The 20,482-nt window shown below is 38.7% G+C and overlaps 1 protein-coding gene and 2 non-coding genes across 3 annotated transcripts; 1 reads left to right on the top strand and 2 right to left on the bottom strand.

The window, feature by feature from the left end:
* Positions 1 to 326: 326 nt before the first annotated feature.
* On the bottom strand, positions 327 to 433 carry LOC145583636 (small nucleolar RNA R71). Its single transcript, XR_014100250.1, has one exon. It is a non-coding gene; the product is annotated as a small nucleolar RNA R71 (small nucleolar RNA).
* Positions 434 to 13,740: 13,307 nt separating this feature from the next.
* On the top strand, positions 13,741 to 13,846 carry LOC145583515 (small nucleolar RNA R71). The gene has a single exon (XR_014100158.1). It is a non-coding gene; the product is annotated as a small nucleolar RNA R71 (small nucleolar RNA).
* A 3,304-nt stretch (positions 13,847 to 17,150) lies between these two features.
* On the bottom strand, positions 17,151 to 19,219 carry LOC145580983 (uncharacterized). The gene is made up of 5 exons (XM_081638060.1): positions 18,329 to 19,219; positions 18,017 to 18,246; positions 17,895 to 17,923; positions 17,576 to 17,811; positions 17,151 to 17,273 (listed from the first exon to the last, which is right to left on the bottom strand). The coding sequence occupies exons 1-5, from the start codon at positions 19,217 to 19,219 to the stop codon at positions 17,151 to 17,153; spliced, it is 1,509 nt and encodes a 502-aa protein (XP_081494186.1).
* Positions 19,220 to 20,482: the final 1,263 nt, after the last annotated feature.

Here is a 20,482-nt window from a genome sequence, read left to right as displayed (position 1 = left end):
CATCTTATTCCTACTCCAGCTCTTGATGGAGTGCAATTCGAGATCAAGCCCCAATTTATCACGATGATTGAAAGAAAGCAATTCAGTGGAGCTAAGGATGAAGACCCTAATTTTCATATTGTAGATTTTTGTCAGTATTGCAACACCAATAGGCATGTTGGGGTTACACAAGACCAAATTAGGGAGATTCTTTATTTCCTTTTTCTTTATGTGGAAAAGCTAAATTGTGGTTTAATGGTTTGAATAGAACTGCACTTGTTATTACTGACTAGGAAACTCTTGCTTTAAATTTTTATAATAAATATTACCCTGTAGAAAGAACAACTTTACTAAGGAGTGTAATTCAAAATTTTGCCCAAGAGCCAGATGAAACTCTATATGAGGCTTGGGAAATGTTTAAGGATCTGCAAAGAGAATGCCCCCACCATAATTTAGCACAATGGCAGTTGATTCAAACTTTTTACAATGGGCTTGGAAACACATCTAGAACAATTCTAGATTCTGCATCTAGTGGGAGGTTTATGAATCTTAATGTTGATAATGCAGGTCAAGTTATCGAAGATATGGCAATTCACAATTCCCAATATGGGAATCCTAGAGGGTTTGCTAATAAGGGAAAACATAATGTTGTTTCAGTATCCTTTTCGCAGGCTTAGTTATCATCTATTTGCCAAAAACTAGATAATCTTAATGTTGTTCCTAATTCTGTAGCTAATGTTTCTGCTGTCAATAATACTAATGACGCTTTTTGTGAAAATTGTGGAATTGTAGGACATTGGGAGCAAGATTGTAGGAGTTCCATGGAGCAAGTTAATGCCTTCCAAACCTATAGGCAAAATAACCCATACTCCAACACTTATAATCCTGGCCTCCGGAACCATCCATATCTTTCCTACCGGAGTACCAATGTACAAAATCCTCTACCTACATAACAAACACAACAACAACCACCACCACAGAAAAAATATTACCATCCTAACTCTGGACAAAAAAAACCAATCACAACCCTCCTTATCTTCTTACCCTGCTGTGTCAGAAATTAGAGCGATGTTATCAAGTATACAAAAGCACATGGAGAGTAAGGATGCACAAATTGATTCGATTATAGCTCATAATAAAATCATTGACAATCAAATTGCGCAGATTTCATCTACCCTACAAACCCGTCAGCAGGGAGCCTTACCATCTCAACCAATCCACCCTACGGATCATGGTAATGCAATTACTCTAAGGAGTGGTTCACACTATTATGGGCCTCCTATGCCCAAGGATGATGAACCCATTGCTAATCCTGATTCCCTTGTACCAAGTGCTAATGTTACTAACCCTACAGGGCTACAAGAGAAAACTAATCCTTCTAATGTTTCTTTGCACGGTAAATCTCAAGATAAGGGTGGAGATGTGCAGAGTCCAGTCCTCAAAATTCCATTCCCAAATAGACATTTGAAGAGTAGTTTGATAAGAAACTTGCAGGTAACAGTTCCTTTCACTGATTTAATCACTCAGGTTCCTGCATATGTGACAAGAGGAAAATGTAGGTCGTTATCTACCTCCCCTAGAGCCAAACTTAATTTTTAAACACTCGACCAACCTAATACAAGTATATGGTATGTCAAGGGTCGAACCCAAAGGAATGAGTAGGAACGATGTTATAGCCTATGTCAAGCTAATTCGAAGAATATATAAATGGTTGTGGTTGGTAACTAAGATGTCAAAAAGCTAGACAAATCGAAGAATTCAATATGCTAAACACTAGGGATATTGGTTCCACATGCAAGCTCAATGATTATGCTAATTTATAGATCACTCAATCGATTCAACATCACAAGGGACAAACAATAGTTGCAATCAAAGGAATCCAAAAGCTATCTCCTATAAGCCAAGCCAGGGTTCACTATGAATGCCTAACAAGGAAAATCATAATCAAATTCAATCAATTAAAGCAATTCTCAAATCAAGGGTTCATGTTATTGAAATTTGCAATGCAATCTAGATTAATCTTATAGGTTGATCACTCGTAGTTTAATTAATCACATGCACAACTATGTCAACCAATTTAATTGCAACATTCAAAGCAATTTAGCATCATCAACTAGCAAAAATCATCAATCAAGCATGCTTCCCCTTCTCCCTAGCAACTAATCTACTCACTAATCATGGTGAAATTAAGGAACAAAATAAATTCAATCAAATTCATATTCATTTAAAGCTTAATCAAAAGAAAATTAATCAATCAACAAATTCTAGAGCAAGGAATGTAATCTCAATCAAAATTCAAGAAACTAGAAAGAATTGCATTAAAAGTAAATCAAAGGAAAGAAATCTTACAAACTTTCATTGAATTGAAGAAGGAATTTCAAGATCAAATTGAAATCTAAGATCAAATTCAAGTACAAACAAGTAAATCTTAAGCTTCTCTCTCTATTTTCTCTCTCTACTATTTCTGGAAAATTATATCTCAAGTACAAAAGTTAAGTCATCATAAAAAAGAAAGTCAAAAGGTATAAATAGAAAAATCGAGCGAAGGGGGCTGCACAGGGCCATGCGCACGCACCGACCAGCCGCGTGCGCGCACAGCTGGGTCTGCTAACACGCACCCCTGCTCGGCGCGCGCGCACCCCTACGTGGTGCACGAGGCCTTGGCTCCTTCGCTTTGCTTGATCAAACTCCGGCTCCCAAGCATCCCCATCATCAGTGCACTCGAGATGATGCCCGCGAGCAAGGCAGTCCCAAAATGAGCAAATTGACTTGATTATTCACCTACAAAACACAAATAAAACAAAGAGAGAGAAAGCATAACAAAATAAAACTAAAACTAAAACTATGAATTATCAACTAAAAATATGAAAATCTCTTAAAAACTAATCGAGAACCAAAGTGAATTATAAAAATGGAAAATCAAATAAAACTAAGAGAATTATATGAAAATGATGAAATAAAATAAAGAAAATGAATCTAAATCTTATTCTTTTGAGCGCCATAAATGACGCTCATCAAATTCCCCCAAGCTAAACTTTTGCTCGTCCTCGAGCAAAACAAAATCAAACCCAAGGGAAAATGATGACACTATTCAAGCAAAGAAAGAAACAAGAAAACTAGAGAAGATGAGAATATACACTAACTCACTTTCGTAGGAATCACGGTCAATTTTAGCAACTAAAGACAAGCCATTTAAACCCCTAGATCGCTCTAGAGGACGAGTGATGCTCTCGTAAAGGTTTCCAAAGAGGTTAACCTATAAATCTTTTTATTAAAAGGGAGGCAAAGCATAAGAAAAGAAAAGAGAAAGTTTAAAACCTTGAAAAGAAAAGAAATGCTTATACAATGGACTTTTGCACATGATCAAAGCACGAAGGATATCAAACTTTCTAAAACAACAATGGTAAGCACGTTCTAAGATATCAAGGGTTGATTGAAACATAGGGTATGCTAAGCGTAGAGAACTAATGAGGCGCAATCCACTTTCATCCCAACCAATCTAACCGCGTTCTCCCTAATGGATTCAAATCTTCCCTTAGTAAGCGTCTCTATGGTTCCTCAAAGGAACCGAAAAAGAATAGAATTTGAGGGTTCTCGACATCTTGACCTTGCATCCCTTTTCCTTAGGCTTTAACTCATAATGCCCTCCCTCGATATATGACTCAACCACTAGGTCGAAAGGACTTTCCCAAAGGTTGTAACGTAAGGGCAAAAGGTTAGGGGTAGGCTTAAAATTTAGAATTTTGTGGTACACCTAGGTTATGAAGCAAAGATTGGCCAAACCTCGACACCGAAACCAAGAAGTCACCAAACAAAAACAAACTAATACCCCCAAGCTTATTCAAACCTATATCTATAAGCATATATACAAAAAGCGTAAACGCCTTTCCCCCAAGCTAAAAGGAAGCATTGTCCTCAATGCTTGAAAAGGGAAAAGAATCACATCAAACTGCTTTTTGAATTTTCTCGTTTTCACTTTTTTTTTTTTTTTTTTTGTAATTTTCAATTTATCAAAGCAAATGTCCTTGCCTCTTTTGACTTTGGACGGCTTTTTCGATTTTGCATTTAATATGTCCTTGTCATTTTTAACTTTGGACGGCTATTTCATTTATTCATTTGCCATTATTCACAATATATACAAAAGACAAGCTTGCTTACAAATAAAACCAATATCCAACCTTTTAGTCCACAAACTCCAAAAAGATGACCATTTTCTTCACAAAAACCAAGAATGGAACAAAAAGAAACAAAAGGCTCAAAGTTTTAAAGATGTGGCTTGAAAAGAAGGGGAAAGGCTCAAATGGTTGGAAAGATGGCAAATGTAAACCCAAAGAACTTAAAAGAAAGAAGAAAATCCTTGAAATGAAAAATTACCACCCCGAAAAATGGCCTTTGTCCTTCCTAGTTGGTTCGGTCTCGTGTGAGAATAATGAGCCAAGATTCAAGATTAGGTATGCAAAGGTGAAGGATCTACGCCGCACAATCAAAAATGATGAAGGTTTGAAAAAGGAAAATCCTCACACGGTTGTAAAAACTTACTAAAGTTGTCAAATCCACCAAAAGAAGCAACTCCGTCTTACCACAAACCAAAAGAATCCAGCTTCAAGGCCCCAAAAGGTCTAAACCGCTACCTTAGCATACCCTATCCTAGAGTCAACCAAATATACTCCCAAACCGTGCAAACTATTGTATTTAGGAAGAGAAATAGCCAATGTGCAAGTTCAAGTGGTATTAAGTCCAAAGTAAAAGCAAAAAGATGAAGAAAGAAAAGCAATGCCTCAAAAACATTTTATTCATATTCACAAAAACAAGTTTTGTTTGTTTTTTTTTTTTAATTTTGGTTTTTTTTTCTTTTTTTTTTTTTGTTTTTGGAAGGAAAAGAAAAGGACTAAAAGCAAAATAAAGAGAACAAGGGTAAAAAAAAAAAAAAAAAACAACAACAACAAAAGAATAAGAAAAAGAGAAAAAGAAAACATAAAGGAAGAAGAAAAGAAAAGAAAAAGAAAAAGGAAAAGAAGAAAAGGAAAATGAAATGAAAAAATAGAAAAGTATAGGAGAAGTAGAAAGCAATAAGGAAGTAATGCTAACACGCATAAATCTCAATCAACAAACAAGTGAACATTCGGCCACAATGCCAATGTTCCCAAACACACCAGGGTGTTAAAAAGCAAACAACCTCGAACCATTCAACTTCTCCTAGAACTAATCCTAGACTAAGCAACCAAGAAAAGAAAAAGAAAAGAAATAGAAAGATCTCACCGGGTGCCAAAGCTATTGCACATTAAACAAGGCGAAAGAGCACCTTTATGAATCGTCGAAATCCAAAGCATAAGCAATAGAGCAAGGTGAGAAATAAAAAAAATATATATATACAAAGAAAATTGTTAGTAACTTCAATACAAAAGAAAAGAAGAAAAGAGAAAATAAAATGCATGAAAATAAAGAAAAAGCAAGTAATAATAGCAACAAGAATCAAAATCATCAGACTAAAGCAGTATCAGGAGACAAGATATCAGACAGTCATCATCAGGAATCATCATAACAGAGACACAGAGAAACTCAGCGGACAGCGATCAGCGAAACAAGCAACAAAAACCAATAACCAGGTAGAGAAATCAGCAGAAATACAGCATCATCATCATAAAACCAAAAGACAAAGAGATCAATACTAGAAGCAAAAGAGATCAGGAATGAATTACAAAAGCAAGGGGGGAGACGGTGAAGCACTGAAACAAATGACATAAAGCACCCCCAAGCTTAAACTGGACTACCCCCCTAACTCTAAACCTAAAGACATATAGGCAATAGAGAAACATCATATAAAGCACATAAAAAGGGGGGGTAGCCATGGTAGTATCACTCCGCACTATGGTAAGGGGTAGAATGAGAACTCCCCTCACCGGTCTCCATCATATGACTAGAGCTAGCCAACTTGCTCACCTCCATGGGAGCCTTACCCCTTAACCTACCTTCCCTCCTAGCTCTATCAACCCCAAAATAATGTGACCAATCATCTAAGACCGGCTCACCCGACCTACCCCACCTTCCAAAAGTCTCGGGGTCCGGAAAGGGCAAAGGATTAGCCGGACCATATGTATAATCATAACCACTGGGTCGCCGATAGTCGTAAGTGGCCAGGGTGGTGCCTATGATAGAACTAGGGTGAACGTGAGGGCCCTCCTAATAAGGGTAGCAAGGCCGAGGACCAATGGTAGGATCAAAAGTCTCCCATTGAGGGATAGGACCTTGTTGGACCGGGAGATACGGGTAATTCACATAGGGCTCGATTTCCCCCCTCCGAACATGTAAATCGTACAATTGATTTGTATGATAGTCATAACCAAGATTAGGGGTTTGCATAGAAGGCATAGAATATAACACATTAGCAATAGAATCAAGCCTAGCATGAATGGTTGACAAATCAAAAGTAGAAGGAGTAGGATGAATCTCAAAGTCGTTTTGGTCGGCTATCCACAACCAACAAAGCTCCTCTTGGGAGATAGCTCCCAAAGAGTCCTTGGAGCAAAGAGCGTAAGTGAGGAGACGGTTGAAATACCGCATAGCCGGATGAATCATGGAAGCGGTCTTGGAATTTTGAGGCTCATACTTTCCTTTCTCCGAGATACTTCTCCACCAACATTGCTCATTATATCCATGGTCACTTGCCATTCTACTATGTGCTGGATAGATACAATGATCCGCGTCCTCGGCCCATGGAAACTTGAAGTATGACCAGAGTTGAGAATCCGTCAATGAGTGATCATTATTGAAAAGTTGGAAAGTCAAAATCCTTGAAGAATCTTCACCCGGTTATCGGACTAATTCAAGAGAAGAAAGAAATTCATAGGTCACCCTAGCATAAGTAGGGGAGCTCAAATCCAAAAACTCTAAAAGATCAAGGCCCTTTGCAAGAAGGCAAACGTCCTCATCTATTCCGAGAAACTTGGTTATTGCTTGATCGTAGAATCTTGTTGGTCTTAGCTTCCGCTTGGATAGACGCTTGAACGATCCCAATGTGATTCTTTAGAAAATTCAATGTCGTATGTCTCTTCTACCTCGGGAGGAGGTGGAACAACATGCCTAGGTTTGCTTGAACTTGATCTTGCCCGCTTCTTTTGACGGATTGGAGCCATCTACAAGAAGGAAAACAACTCATGAGAAAATTCTTACATTTGTCATATTTCAATAATAAGCATAAGTAAATGCTCTAGAATCAAGCACAAATGCAATTATCTCAAAATAGAAGCAAGATATGGCTACATATGAACAATGCCATTACTATAGAATCATGAATATGAAGCAAGTAGGCATGGATTAAAGGCAAAATTGAACATAAGAGACCAAATCATGAATCAAATTGAGCAAAATAATCTTAAACATTGAATTATCAAAGCAATAAAACCATCATAAAGAATACCCATGAGAGAGAAAATGACCAATAATGGTGATTCAAGTGTTCAATCAAATTATACAAATTCATCATGAAAAAGCTTCAATTCAACACTCAATGACATCATTCAGCACAAATTAAAAGTTAAAAGAACCAACAATGGAGTTCTACCATGAAAGCAAAAACAAGGGTTTCAAGCTTGAACAATGAGGAAGAAGATGACTAGAAAATAAGAAATTATACCTCAATGAAGCCTTGAATTACTTGCAAATTTCCCAAAATGAAGATTTAAGAACAAATAGAACACCCAAAGACAAGTTCCAAACCTCAACACAAAGCTTTAAAATTCAAAAAATAACCCAAAAATTTCGAAATTGGGTTCGAAAATCTAGAAATTTTTTGGGAATTGATAATAAAAAGGGTGAATAAGCTTGAGTTTTCAAAGAGATTTATGGTTTTTAAAAGCAATGTAATAGTAGGGGAATGAAGGGGAGGTCGAGGAGAGAGAATGGGGTGAAGAAAGGAGGATAGGGGAATGAAAAAGGAGCGAAGAAAAAAAGGGGAGGGGGGGCTGTTGGCGACGGTGTGTGCGCACCAGCGACAACAAGGGGGGGGGTTTGGCGCGAGGCTCGAGGCTGCAAAATTGGCCAAAAACGCTTCCTACTTGGTGCGTGCGCGCAGCCAGGAGGTGCGTGCGCACCAGGTAGGGGTTGGGGGGGCTAATTCTCGCTTGAGATGCACCGAAAGCAGGCCAAAAGTTCTAACCCCCGTAGTACGCGCGCGCAGGGATGGGGTGCGTGCGCACTAAGGTGGTACGGGGGTGGTTCAAAAACTGTTAAGTTTTGTCAAAGTTAGTGTAAATTTCTGACCCCTTTGGTGCGCGCGCGCAACCTATGATGCGCGTGCACCAAGCAAGAATATCTCGGCCATGTATATACTCTCGTGTTTGCATAATGAGATAGTTGAAAGCGCATTCGAAAAAGAGTAGAAAATCAATAAAAATGCAAACATGAGAGCATAAAACCCCAACAAGCTTTTTCACCTAACTTAACCAAACCTCGTGAAATCTTGAAATAACACCAAAATTGTTGGAAATTTTCTTCAATCTAATCTCATGGTACCTAAAATCAAGAGAACAAACAAAAATAAAGAAAAATAAGAAAAATTCTCAAGGATAAAAGAAATATAGAAAATCGTAAAATCAAAAGAAAAAGGTTAGAAAACCGGGTTGCCTCCCGGGTAGCGCTTGTTTAACGTCATAGCTCGACGTCCTCCACCAATTAAGGTGGTTGTCGGAGAAGCAATGAGTGAACAAGGCCAACAAAGGCACCGTCGAAATACTTCTTGAGACGATGGCCATTGACCTTAAACGGAGAAGAAGAATCCATCATTGAGACCTCTACAACACCACTTGGAAAAACATTCTTGACCAAATAGGGACCGCTCCATCTTGACATGAGATTTCCGGGAAACAACTTCATTTTTGAATTGTAGAGAGCAACCTTATCGCCAACACAAAAATCTTTCTTCTCAATAAGCTTGTCATGTGTTTCCTTAGAACGAGCTTTGTACACACTAGCACAATCATAAGCATCAAACCGAAGCTCCTCTAGCTCATGAAGATCAAACCACCTTTTCTCCCTCGCACTTGCAAAGTCAAAATTTATCTTCTTGATTGCCCACAAAGCACAGTGTTCAATTTCAACCGAGAGATGGCATGACTTGCCATAGACTAGGCGGTATGGAGTGGTACCTATGGGGATCTTGAAAGCCGTTCGATAGGCCCAAAGAGCATCATCCAACTTATCCTACCAATCCTTTCGATTTCTCACAACTGTATTTTCAAGGATGAGCTTGATTTGACGATTAGAGACTTCCACTTGACCGCTCGATTGGGGATGATATGGGAGACTGAATCTTTGATGGACTCCATGCTTCCTCAACATCTTTTGAAAGGCATGGTGAATAAAATGAGAACCGTTGTCGCTTATCACCGCTTTTGGTACCCCAAATCTTGGAAAGATTATCTTCTTAAACAACTTCATAACCACCTTATGGTCGTTAGTTGGGGAGGCAATGGCCTCGACCCACTTAGACACGTAATCAACCGCCACAATGATATATTGATTTCCAAAAGATGAGGGAAATGGCCCCATAAAATCAATGCCCCATACATCAAACACTTCCAACTCGAGTATGGGTTGTTGAGCCATTTCATTTTTCTTGGAGATGTTCCCAACTCTTTGACATCGGTCACATGTCTTTACAAAGCCCCATGAGTCCTTAAAGAGATATGGCCACCATAGACCGCATTGAAGGACCTTAGCGGCGATCTTAGAGACACCCATATGGCCCCCGCTTGGATCCGAATGGCACATTTTCAAAACACTAGGCACCTCTTCGTTTGGCACATAACGTCTAAGTAAGCCATCGACCCCTCGCTTGTATAAGATGGGATCATCCCACACATAATGCCTTGCCTCTCTCTTGAGCTTCTTTCTTTGGTTCTTAGAAAAGGAAGGAGGAAACTCCCCACATGCAAGAAAGTTCACTAAATCGGCAAACCATGGGAGCTCCTTTGCTTCAATAGCATACAAGAAATCATCAAGTATCCTATCCTCAATTGGAGAACCATCATCATGAGTTTGAGAATCTTCTAAACGAGAAAGATGATCCGCCACAACATTTTCCGCTCCTCTTTTTATCCCTAATCTCAATGTCAAAGGTTTGGAGCTCAAGAACCCACCGGATCAACCTTAGCTTGGACTCTTTCTTGGCAAAAATATACTTGAGAGCCGCATGATTCGTGAAGATAATGGTTTTGGAACCCAATAGATAACAACAGAACTTCTCAAAAGCATGAACTATAGCTAAGAATTCCTTCTCCGTTGTAGTGTAATTCCGTTAAGCTCCATTTAGAGTCTTTGACATATAATAGATCACATGAAGTTTCTTGTCCACTCTTTGACTCAAGACACCTCCTATTGCCAAATCACTTGCATCACACATCAACTCGAATGGTAAATCCCACCTGGAGCTTGAACAATAGGAGTAGAGATTAGAGCTTTCTTCAACTTATTGAATGCCCCTAAACACTTATCATCGAATACAAAATTGGCATCTTTTTGAAGAAGATCATTGAGGGGCTTTGCAATGAGCGAGAAATCCTTGATGAATCTTCTATAAAACCTGGCATGCCCTAAGAAAGATCTCACTCCCTTTACATTCACCGGAGGTGGAAGCTTTTCAATGATTTTAATTTTAGCTTTATCCACCTCTATCCCCTTGTGAGAGATCTTGTGGCCAAGGACTATGCCTTCCTCCACCATGAAGTGGCATTTCTCCCAATTCAAGACCAAGTTCACCTTCTCACACCTTGCAAGACATTTTTCAAGGTTTTCAAGGCATGCCTCAAATGAAACACCACCTACGGAGAAGTCATTCATAAAAACCTCAATCTCCTCTTCCAACATATCTCCAAATATACTCATCATGCATCTTTGAAATGTCGCGGGAGCATTGCAAAGGCCGAACGGCATTCTCCTATAAGCAAATGTACCATATGGACAGTGAAGGTTGTTTTCTCTTGGTCATCCGGGTGGATAGGGATTTGGAAAAATCTCGAATAACCATCGAGAAAACAATAGAACTTGTGCCTTGTTAGTCTCTCAAGCATTTGATCAATAAAAGGAAGGGGGAAATGATCTTTCTTTGTAGATGTGTTTAGACGTCTATAGTCTATACACATCCTCTATCCCGTGACCGTCCTCGTCGGAATGAGCTCACCTTTCTCATTCTCAACGATGGTCATACCTCCCTTCTTTGGGACAACGTGAACGAGAGAGACCCACCTAGAACTAGAAATGGGGAATATGATTCCCGCATCCAAAAGTTTGGTGATCTCCTTCTTCACTACCTCTCCCATTTGGAGGTGTAGCTTTCGTTGTCTCTCAATAGAAGGTAAAGCACCCTCCTCAAGAGTTATGTGATATGTACATAAAGCAGGGCTTATACCTTTGAGGTCATCAATGGTATAACCCAAAGCACTTCGGTGCTTCCTCAAAACACCACACAACTTTTGAGCTTGATGCTCACTCAAAGAAAAGCTAACAATCACGGGAAAAGTGGAGTTGGGTCCCAAAAATTCATAACTAAGATGTGATGGAAGAGGTTTGAGCTCAACCATTGGAACACCTTTACCTTCCTTCGATTTTTCCACTTGCAACGCTTCTTGGCTAGAAATGCTCAAACACATTTGCTCTTCAACATCCTCAAAGCTTCCATTGAGCACATCTTCATACAAATCCATCTCCTTGCTAGGAGTACCTATCTTTTCCTTATTCAACAAAACATTCTCAAGAGCATCTTTAGAAGTGAGCAATTTCTCATGCATAGAAGACACAACATGATCGAGAGAATCAATCAACATGCAATTTTCTAAAGAATAACTTGGATACTTCATGCTATCATTCAAGTCAAATTCTATCACCTCAACCCCTACTTTGAGTGAAATTTTAGCACTTTTCACATCTATCAAAGCACCCGAAGTAGCAAGGAATGGTCTCCCTAGAATGATAGGAATATTAGCATCTTCGTCCATCTCAAGCACCACAAAATCCACTGGAATAACAAATTTCCCAACCCTCAAAGGAACATCCTCTACCTTACCCTTAGGAAACTTAATTGACCTATCGGCTAATTGCAAAGTGATGTTAGTAGGTAAGAGTTCCCCTAGCTCAAGTCTTTGGTACACCGAATATGGCATAAGGCTAACACTAGCTCCTAGTTTACGCAAGGCATTCTCAATTTGCATTTTATAAATGGCACAAGGGATGGAAAAGTTTTCGGGGTCTTTTAGCTTAGGTGGCATCTTGTTCATTATGATAGCACTACAATTCTCGGTCAAGTTCACCGTCTCTACTCCATCACAAGTCCTCCTACCACTCAAAATGTCTTTGAGGAATTTTTCTTAGTTGGGCATTTGGGTGACAACGTCGGTAAATGGTAGAGAAAGGTGAAGTTGCTTGAGCATGTCAATGAATCTTCCAAATTGTTCATCTAACTTGTGTCTCATGAATTTTTGTGGATAAGGAAGCTTGGGTTTCACAATTTCTTTGTCCATTCTCACCTCACTAGGCTTCTCAATCTCAACCTCACTCAAAGATGCACCATCTCTCTCATCTTCAACCAAAACCACTTTTGTGCCCTCTTTGGTCTCACTCTTCCTAGGCAAACTCTCCTCAAGAACCTTACCACTCCTTGTGACAATAGCATTGACCGGTCTCTTGGGATCTAGGCCTTAGGAAGGTAAAGAAGAAGCACTAGCATGGTCTTTAAAAGCATTAGCAAGTTGAGAAATTTGGTTTCCAAGCATCTTATTATGAGTCATCATTTTATTAAATTTCTTATCACTTACGGTCTTGTAAGTGTTCAACAACTTTGTTTGATTTTCAATGATTTCTTCCAAATTTTTTCTATGTGAAGAAGAAGAGGATTGAACATAGGAATTATCATTTTGGGCCTTTGGAGCAAATCCGGGTGGAGGTCCTCTTTGAGCATTGTTTTGAAAATTGCCTCTACCTTGATTGTTCCAATTACCCCTATTTTGATTTTGACCATAACCTTGATTATGGTTACCACTACCTTGATTATGATTCCCATAACCTTGGTTTTGATTACCATAATTTTGGTTTTGATTTTGGCTACTATTACCTTGATTGTTATAGTTACCTCGAGAACCTTGGTTCCCTTGGTTCCTATAATCACCACCTTGGTTATAGTTGTCAAAATTGCCATGATTGTTGTAATTCCTATTCCATTAACCTCTTTGATTCTCAAACCTAGAATCATGATTATTTGACACATAGTTTACATGCTCATTCACATTTCCATCTTGATCATCACAAACATCCATACATGCATGAGGGCAACTAGAAACATCATGATCATACGACCCACAATCATCACAAAACAAGCATCCACTAGGAATGTTATTAGAAGAAGGAGGGGGTTGAGAATTAGAATACATACCTCTCCCCTTAGATTGGGAGGGAAGACTTGAAACTTGGTAGGTAGCACTTTCCAACTTTGCCTTGATAGCAGACATCTCCTTCCCCAAGTTTGTCATTTGTGAGGATAGATTGTTGATTGCATTTAGATGATCAACCGAGCACACCGAAGAGCTACATTTGCTAGTTGACTCTCTTTCTCCATCTTGCCAATCTCTATTATACCTCACTACGTCTTCAATTATGTCCACCACTTCCTCTTCCGTTTTGTACATGATAGGACCTCCGGCTCCTCTATCTAAACATGATTTTCCTTGAGGGCTATGGCCTCCATAGAAGATTTGAGTGATTTGATATGTTGGAATTCCGTGATGAGGGCACTCTCTTTGATACTCTTTGTATCTCTCCCATGCTTCATAGAGGCTCTCACTTGGCTTTTGCTTGAAACTTTGAATCAAAGCTCTAGCCTCCGCCGTTTTCTTTTGAGGATAGAAACGGGATATAAATTCCTTGGTAACCTCGTCCCATGTCCTTAGAGAATTCGGCTTAACCTCCTTGTCTAGCCATTCCAAAGCACGCCCTATGAGAGAAAAGGGAAAGAGCTTGAGAAACTCCATTCACCGTGATAGTATTGTAATATTTTTCGAACTCCTTGAGATGGTTTAGTGGGATTTCATGCTTGGCCCCACTAAATTGTCGCCTCTCTATCAAAGTGATCATTGTTGGTCTTATTTCAAAATCATTTGCCGGTGTTGTAGGTGGAGCAATCCCACTCTCAAATCTATATGCACCAAGAATCCCCAATTCTTTCAATGCCACTCTCGGATTTTCTCCCATTCTTGCTTGTTCTTCTTGTTGTGGTTCTTCTTCACTTGAAAGGCTAGGGCTCAAAAATCGTCTAGCACCCCTCAACCTTGCAATAGTTCTCTCAATTTCCGGATCAAATGGCACTAGTGAATGACCACGTGCTCTATGCATAAAATCTCAAAAGAAATGGTTAGTAGCACGGCTACAAATGTAGCCTAAAAGAAAATCTTTTTGTATTTTCAATTAAAGGAGAAATAGACTGAACAACTATAACAAAGCACCAATATCATTCCCCGGCAACAGCGCCAATTTTGACAAGAGGAAAATGTAGGTCGTTATCTACCTCTACCTAGAGCCAAACTTAATTTGTAAACACTAGACCAACCTAATACAAGTATATGGTAAGTCAAGGGTCGAACCCAAAGGAATGAGTAGGAACGATGCTATAGCCTATGTCAAGCTAATTCGAAGAATATAAATGGTTGTGGTTGGTAACTAAGATGTCAAAAGCTAGACAAATCGAAGAATTCAATATGCTAAACACTAGGGATATTGGTTCCACATGCAAGCTCAATGATTATGCTAATTTATAGATCACTCAATCGATTCAACATCACAAGGGACAAAAAATAGTTGCAATCAAAGGAATCCAAAAGCTATCTCCTATAATCCAAGCTAGGGTTCACTATGAATGGCTAATAAGGAAAATCATAATCAAATTCAATCAATTAAAGCAATTCTAAAATCAAGGGTTCATGTCATTGAAATTTGCAATGCAATCTAAATTAATCTTATAGGTTGATCACTCCTAGTTTAATTAATCACATGCACAACTATGTCAACCAATTTAATTGTAACATTCAAATCAATTTAGCATCATCAACTAGCAAATATCATCAATCAAGCATGCTTCCCCTTCTCCCTAGCAACTAATCTACTCACTAATCATGGTGAAATTAAGGAACAAAACAAATTCAATCAAATTCATATTAATTTAAAGCTTAATCAAAAGAAAATCAATCAATCAACAAATTCTAGAGTAAGGAATGTAATCAAAGGAAAGAAATCTTACAAACTTTCATTGAATTGAACAAGGAATTTCAAGATCAAATTGAAATCTAAGATCAAATTCAAGTACAAACAAGTAAATCTTAAGCTTCTCTCTCTACTTTCTCTCTCTACTATTTCTGGAAAATTATATCTCAAGTACAAAAGTTAAGTCATCATAAAAAAGAAAGTCAAAAGGTATAAATAGAAAAATCGAGCGAAGGGGGCTGCACAGGGCCATGCGCACGCACCGACCAGCCGCGCGCGCGCATTGCTGGGTCTGCTAACACGCACCCCTGCTCCGCGCACGCGCACCCCTACGTGGTTCAAGAGGCCTTGGCTCCTTCGCTTTGCTTGATCAAACTCCGCGCTCTTGAGCATCCTCATCATCAGTGCACTCGAGATGATGCCCGCGAGCAAGGCAGTCCCAAAATGAGCAAATTGACTTGATTATTCACCTACAAAACACAAATAAAACAAAGAGAGTGAAAGCATAACAAAATAAAACTAAAACTAATTTTTCTTGATTTAATTCACTTATTTGTTATTGTTTTGTTTTACTTTGTTTTGTTCTCTCCGTTTGTGAGAATCTGTCCCCATTTTTTTTTTTTTGGGAAATTCTATATGGTGGCCTCATACTTCTAATTTTTCTACATGGAAGACGATGTTTTTTCACTTCTCTTAAGTGGCACCTAAGTTTCACTAATCTGGTTTAAGTGGCCTAATTGTCATTAAATGGGCTAACCAAGTACTAAATGGCTCATTTTCTAACTAAATTACATTAAAAGACTAACCTACCCCTAAATTAATTCATTCCCTCCCCAAATTCATCAGTTTCCCGCCCTATCATCAAAATCCCCCTTTATATATTCCTTCGTTCTTTCCTTTCATGTTTTAGGGTTTCATCTCAATTTTCAATCTCCAAAAAAAAATTTCACCATGAATTTTGGTGGAATTTCTTCAAAGAAGAAGGGCGCATCTGATGGAAGTTTCAATTGGGTAAGGATGAAGCTCTGCAATTCCAACCCTCCCAAAAACGCTGAGGTTAGGTTTTCGAATTCCATGAGTAATCCTAAGAAGTGGTACTACAAATGCAGGGAAAAAATTAGAGGTTGCGGGTTTTTTGACTGGGTTACTGAAGATGATGTGAGTTTTTATGATGCTTCACCAAATTCAGAGATTGCTGCAATACATAACATGGTGGAAGACCTTTCTGTTAGCTGCAAGAGGGTTATGAAGGGAAGGGGTAGTAGCAAGTAGTTCAATCCTAATTTGTATGGGTTTTATGAATGAAGTTATGTAATTCAATTAAGTATAAATAAAGGGAAATTTGGTTATGGAATTTGCTTTGTCTATTACATTTAATGGATGTTTATGTATGTTATTTGGTTTGTTTATGTTAATTTAGTCCCTAATTTAGTGGAATATGTTACAGACTAGATTAAAAAGCTTAGCAAATTTACTATTCAAATAAATCCAACATGTCAAAAAGCAATTAAGGGTAAATTAGATTGCATATAAAGCTTAGCAATTACGCTGTGGCAATGTTAAAAAGCAGGACATAATATGATCAAGTCACAGTACAGCTTAAATCTAACTTAAGGCAAAAACCAAAACAAAGCCTAGTAATTGCACTGTCATTTACAAAAAAAAAAAAAAAAAAAAAAAAAAAAAAAAAAAAAAAAAAAAACACCTAACTTAGACTAAGTTCAGCAAGCTACAAGACACAAGGCAGCTTAGACTTCGTTCTTTCCTTTTCCATTTGCCTTTGACCTAGTAACAGGTTGGCTGCTTGGACCTTCAAATGCTTTATGGAAATGCTGAGTTCTGTTAGTGGAGGGCTCTGGCTGAGAAGCAATCTTCAGTGAGCTTCTTGTGAATCTTGTCTTAACTGCTGGTGGCTGTGATGTGGAAGTACTCTATGCTGCAGCTTGTTTAGTGGATCTAGAAGCTTTCTCTGCTGCATTTTTATCTCTTGTCTTAGCAATCTTCTTTCCATCCCTAGCACTTTGCTCAGCTGCTGTGAGTCCACCCTTACATGTCTGTTTGTTGTGTCCATAGCATATTCACTTAGAACGTTGGACTGTTGTAGACCTTTTCCCTTTGCCTGGTTCATTAGCTGCCTTTTTTCTCAGTCTAGATGGCCTACCAATGCCTCTTGTCATTTGTGGTGGTAGTATCGTAGGCATATCAATCTCTGGCCAGTGCTCAAAAGCTGGCACAAAGTTTATAGAGGTGGCATAAGCTTGCTTATAGGTTTGGACTGAGAACCATGTGCTGCAGAACTAGTATGGGTTCAATCTAGCAACCAATATTGCTCTAATTGCATGTTTACAAGGCAAACCTGAATTTTCCATAAACCACATATACAAGTCTTCTTGTTCAGTGACACATGAAGCATAGACTTTCCATCCCTCACTTCATATTCACCCTCCTTAGACTGATAAGCTTTGCAAGTCCTTGATTCAAAGGTCAACACCCTTAATCTCTTTACTATGTTTGGGCAAGGTTCATCCTCATTCCAATTGTTGCACTTTTGTCTTCTTGTTGAAAGTCTCACCATACACATTCTTCTTATACCTATGCAAATATGTTAGGACATGTTAGCATCAATATGAAGATGTCAATCACCATTACAGAAGTTTATAAAAGAATAGTTATACCTTCTAAAAGTGTTAATACAGGCCTGCATCTATCCACACCCAAAGTTGCATTGAAACTCTCAACAAAGTTGGTCTTGTTTTCATCACTGCAGATTTTGGGATCAAATTTGTGCCTTGTCTACCTTGATTGCTTCCCCAAATCAGCCAACCATTCACAAGCCTTAGGATTCACCTTCTTAATCCTATCCATAGCCTTTTTAAAAGTGAAAGTAGATGTGGCACTACATGCTAACCAGAAGAGTGAATGCATCAAAGGGCCAGGAAATGCTCCTTTCCAATTTGCAGCTAAGTGTTTACAACAATACCTCTTGTCCACTTCAGGCCATATCTCAGTCAGGGCTGGCTCTATTCCCTGCACACAAAAACACAAAAATAAGATCAGCAATTTCTGATAAAATCATAAATCCAAAGTGTAAATGCCATAGCAAACTTACTCTTTGTCTATCTGAAATAATACACCAGCCATTACCCCTCTCAGAATCTGACATAATATTCTTCAGATGCCTGAAAAAGTACTTCCAACTGTCAACATTTTCCTTTGGAACTATAGCCCAAGCAAAGGGAAACAACTCATTGTTTCCATCTACAGCCACAGCTGACAAAAGGACCCCACCAAAATGACCTTTCAAATGAGCTCCATCAACCTCCACTAAACTCCTACATCCTGCAATAACACCATCTATGGCAGACTTGAAAGATATGAATATAGTAGAGAAAGTGAGGGCTGGATCAGATGGATTAAGTTGCTTCCATACACAATGAGCTGCAGATCCTGGGTTGGTTGCTTTCACCATCTCACAGTACTTTGGCAAATGTCCAAAGGAAGTATCATGCCCACCATTTATCTCCCTCAAAGCTACCCCTCTCATCTTATAAAGGGTACTGGTTGCCATATGCACTTCATATCTACTAAATAAGAGCTCATTCAGTGTCTTCCCAAAAATGTCATTATTAGCCCTTATATCTTCCATTAGTTTTTCTACAGCCCATTTCACAGTCACCAAGGGATTCCTTTCATCTAAACCTCTAAAAGTGTGCTCATAATTCTTTATGCTCTTTATTGCCCAAGTAACTCCATCTGGTAGCCTACTTGAATGAATTCTCCAACCATAATGTAGATCAAGAGAGGAAGCGGTGAATCTCCTTGGACTACTCCTATCAGCCACTACAGCAAAACCACATTGTATAAAATAATCTCTGAACACAAACATGAAATGCTCTTTATCACTGAATATCATCCAAGGCTTCAACACTATACTGCCAAACTCAACATCAGACACAAATTCACCATTTTTATACATCCTACTAATATAAGTGTCATCCATATCTTAGATCTCTTTGCCAACAATCTGATATGTATGGGTCATATGTGTCATGAACATTCCCAATTCTTCATCCTCTTCATATTCACCATCCATCTCATCTTCCTGCCAAACCACTCCATCTAGTTCATCTTCCTACTGACCCAATTCATCTTGCTGCCCAGCCCCTGCATCTTATTCATCTTCCTGTCCAGCCCCTTCATCCTTTTCACCATCCATCATAGCTCTGCTACTTTGACTACTACCATATGTTCCCACAACCCGAGCTTCCTCAGCCTACCTACTCTGAACTGCTGCATTAAATTCACTCTCACTCAACAACATTGCTTCAACCACTGTTTTAGTGTTATGAGAACCCTTCTTCCTAGCAGCTGTACTCTTTGGAATTTGGTGTAGGACAAGAGCACAGGGTGTTGGTAAGGCAAATTCTGGTGTTTGGTGAACTATAGGGGCATTTGATAAAGTTTGTTGTGTGGGCATGGTTTCTTGTTCACTGGCTACTTGCAGCTTTCTCTTGACAGGTAGTTTCTTAGGTTTCACAGCTTTAGGTGCACTATTTCTTTTCCCCTTTTGTTTTCTCTCCTTTTCTCTTATCTCCTTTTCATTCTCCTCTCTATCATCATCTGGTACATTATGCTCTATTTCCATGTCTACGCTAATATCATTCCAGTAATCCTCACCTTCAGGACATATTTCATTCCCACCTGGTTCAGTCTGATCTAATCCCCCCCCCCCTCTAGCTCAATGTGTTCCTTCTCTAGAGTCTTATTTTTCTTAGGTGGGCTAGCACCAAAATGTACATTAGGGTTGTTTTGTTTTAGTGATTCTGCAAGCTTTCTAGCAACAATTACACTGTTAGTAGGTTTATCCCTAAAACCAATCCAAATAGTAATCTCTTCTATCACTTAATCTATCAAACATAGCCATTAAATCACTGTCAGAAGTAATTTTAACATCTTTCATTTTATAGCAGTAGTGAAAGTAAGGGAATTTAGGGAAGTCAGAGTTGTTTTTCCTAAACCCTTCTTCACACTCAATTATCAAATCTATCCACATGACTTTGTCAACATCTTCAACAAAAACCTCAATTATATTACCCATACACGCAAACTTTTGCATAACTTGATCCATTCTGCAACATAACAAGCATATATTTTAACATCAAACATGTACTAGCAAGCATAAAGATATCATCTTTGATCAACATATCCTCAGACAACTAAAAACAGATCATCTAACTTCTGCAAGTATAAAAACAACATCAAC

This window comes from Chenopodium album, chromosome 15 (genome assembly GCF_948465745.1).
Source record: "Chenopodium album chromosome 15, dcCheAlbu1.1, whole genome shotgun sequence".
Lineage (NCBI taxonomy): Eukaryota > Viridiplantae > Streptophyta > Magnoliopsida > Caryophyllales > Amaranthaceae > Chenopodium > Chenopodium album.
This window is presented reverse-complemented; position numbering and strand designations above follow the sequence as displayed.

Bases quoted from the DNA above. Each gene is read 5' to 3' on its own strand.
- LOC145580983 (XM_081638060.1), bottom strand. From the start codon at position 19,219: ATGGATGACACTTATATTAGTAGGATGTATAAAAATGGTGAATTTGTG. The intron at 17,812-17,894 runs GTATAACTATTC...ATATTTGCATAG, and splicing joins TGTATTAACACTTTTAGAAG to GTATAAGAAGAATGTGTATG. The intron at 17,274-17,575 runs GTTTGCCTTGTA...CACAACAAACAG, and splicing joins GTGGTTTATGGAAAATTCAG to ACATGTAAGGGTGGACTCAC.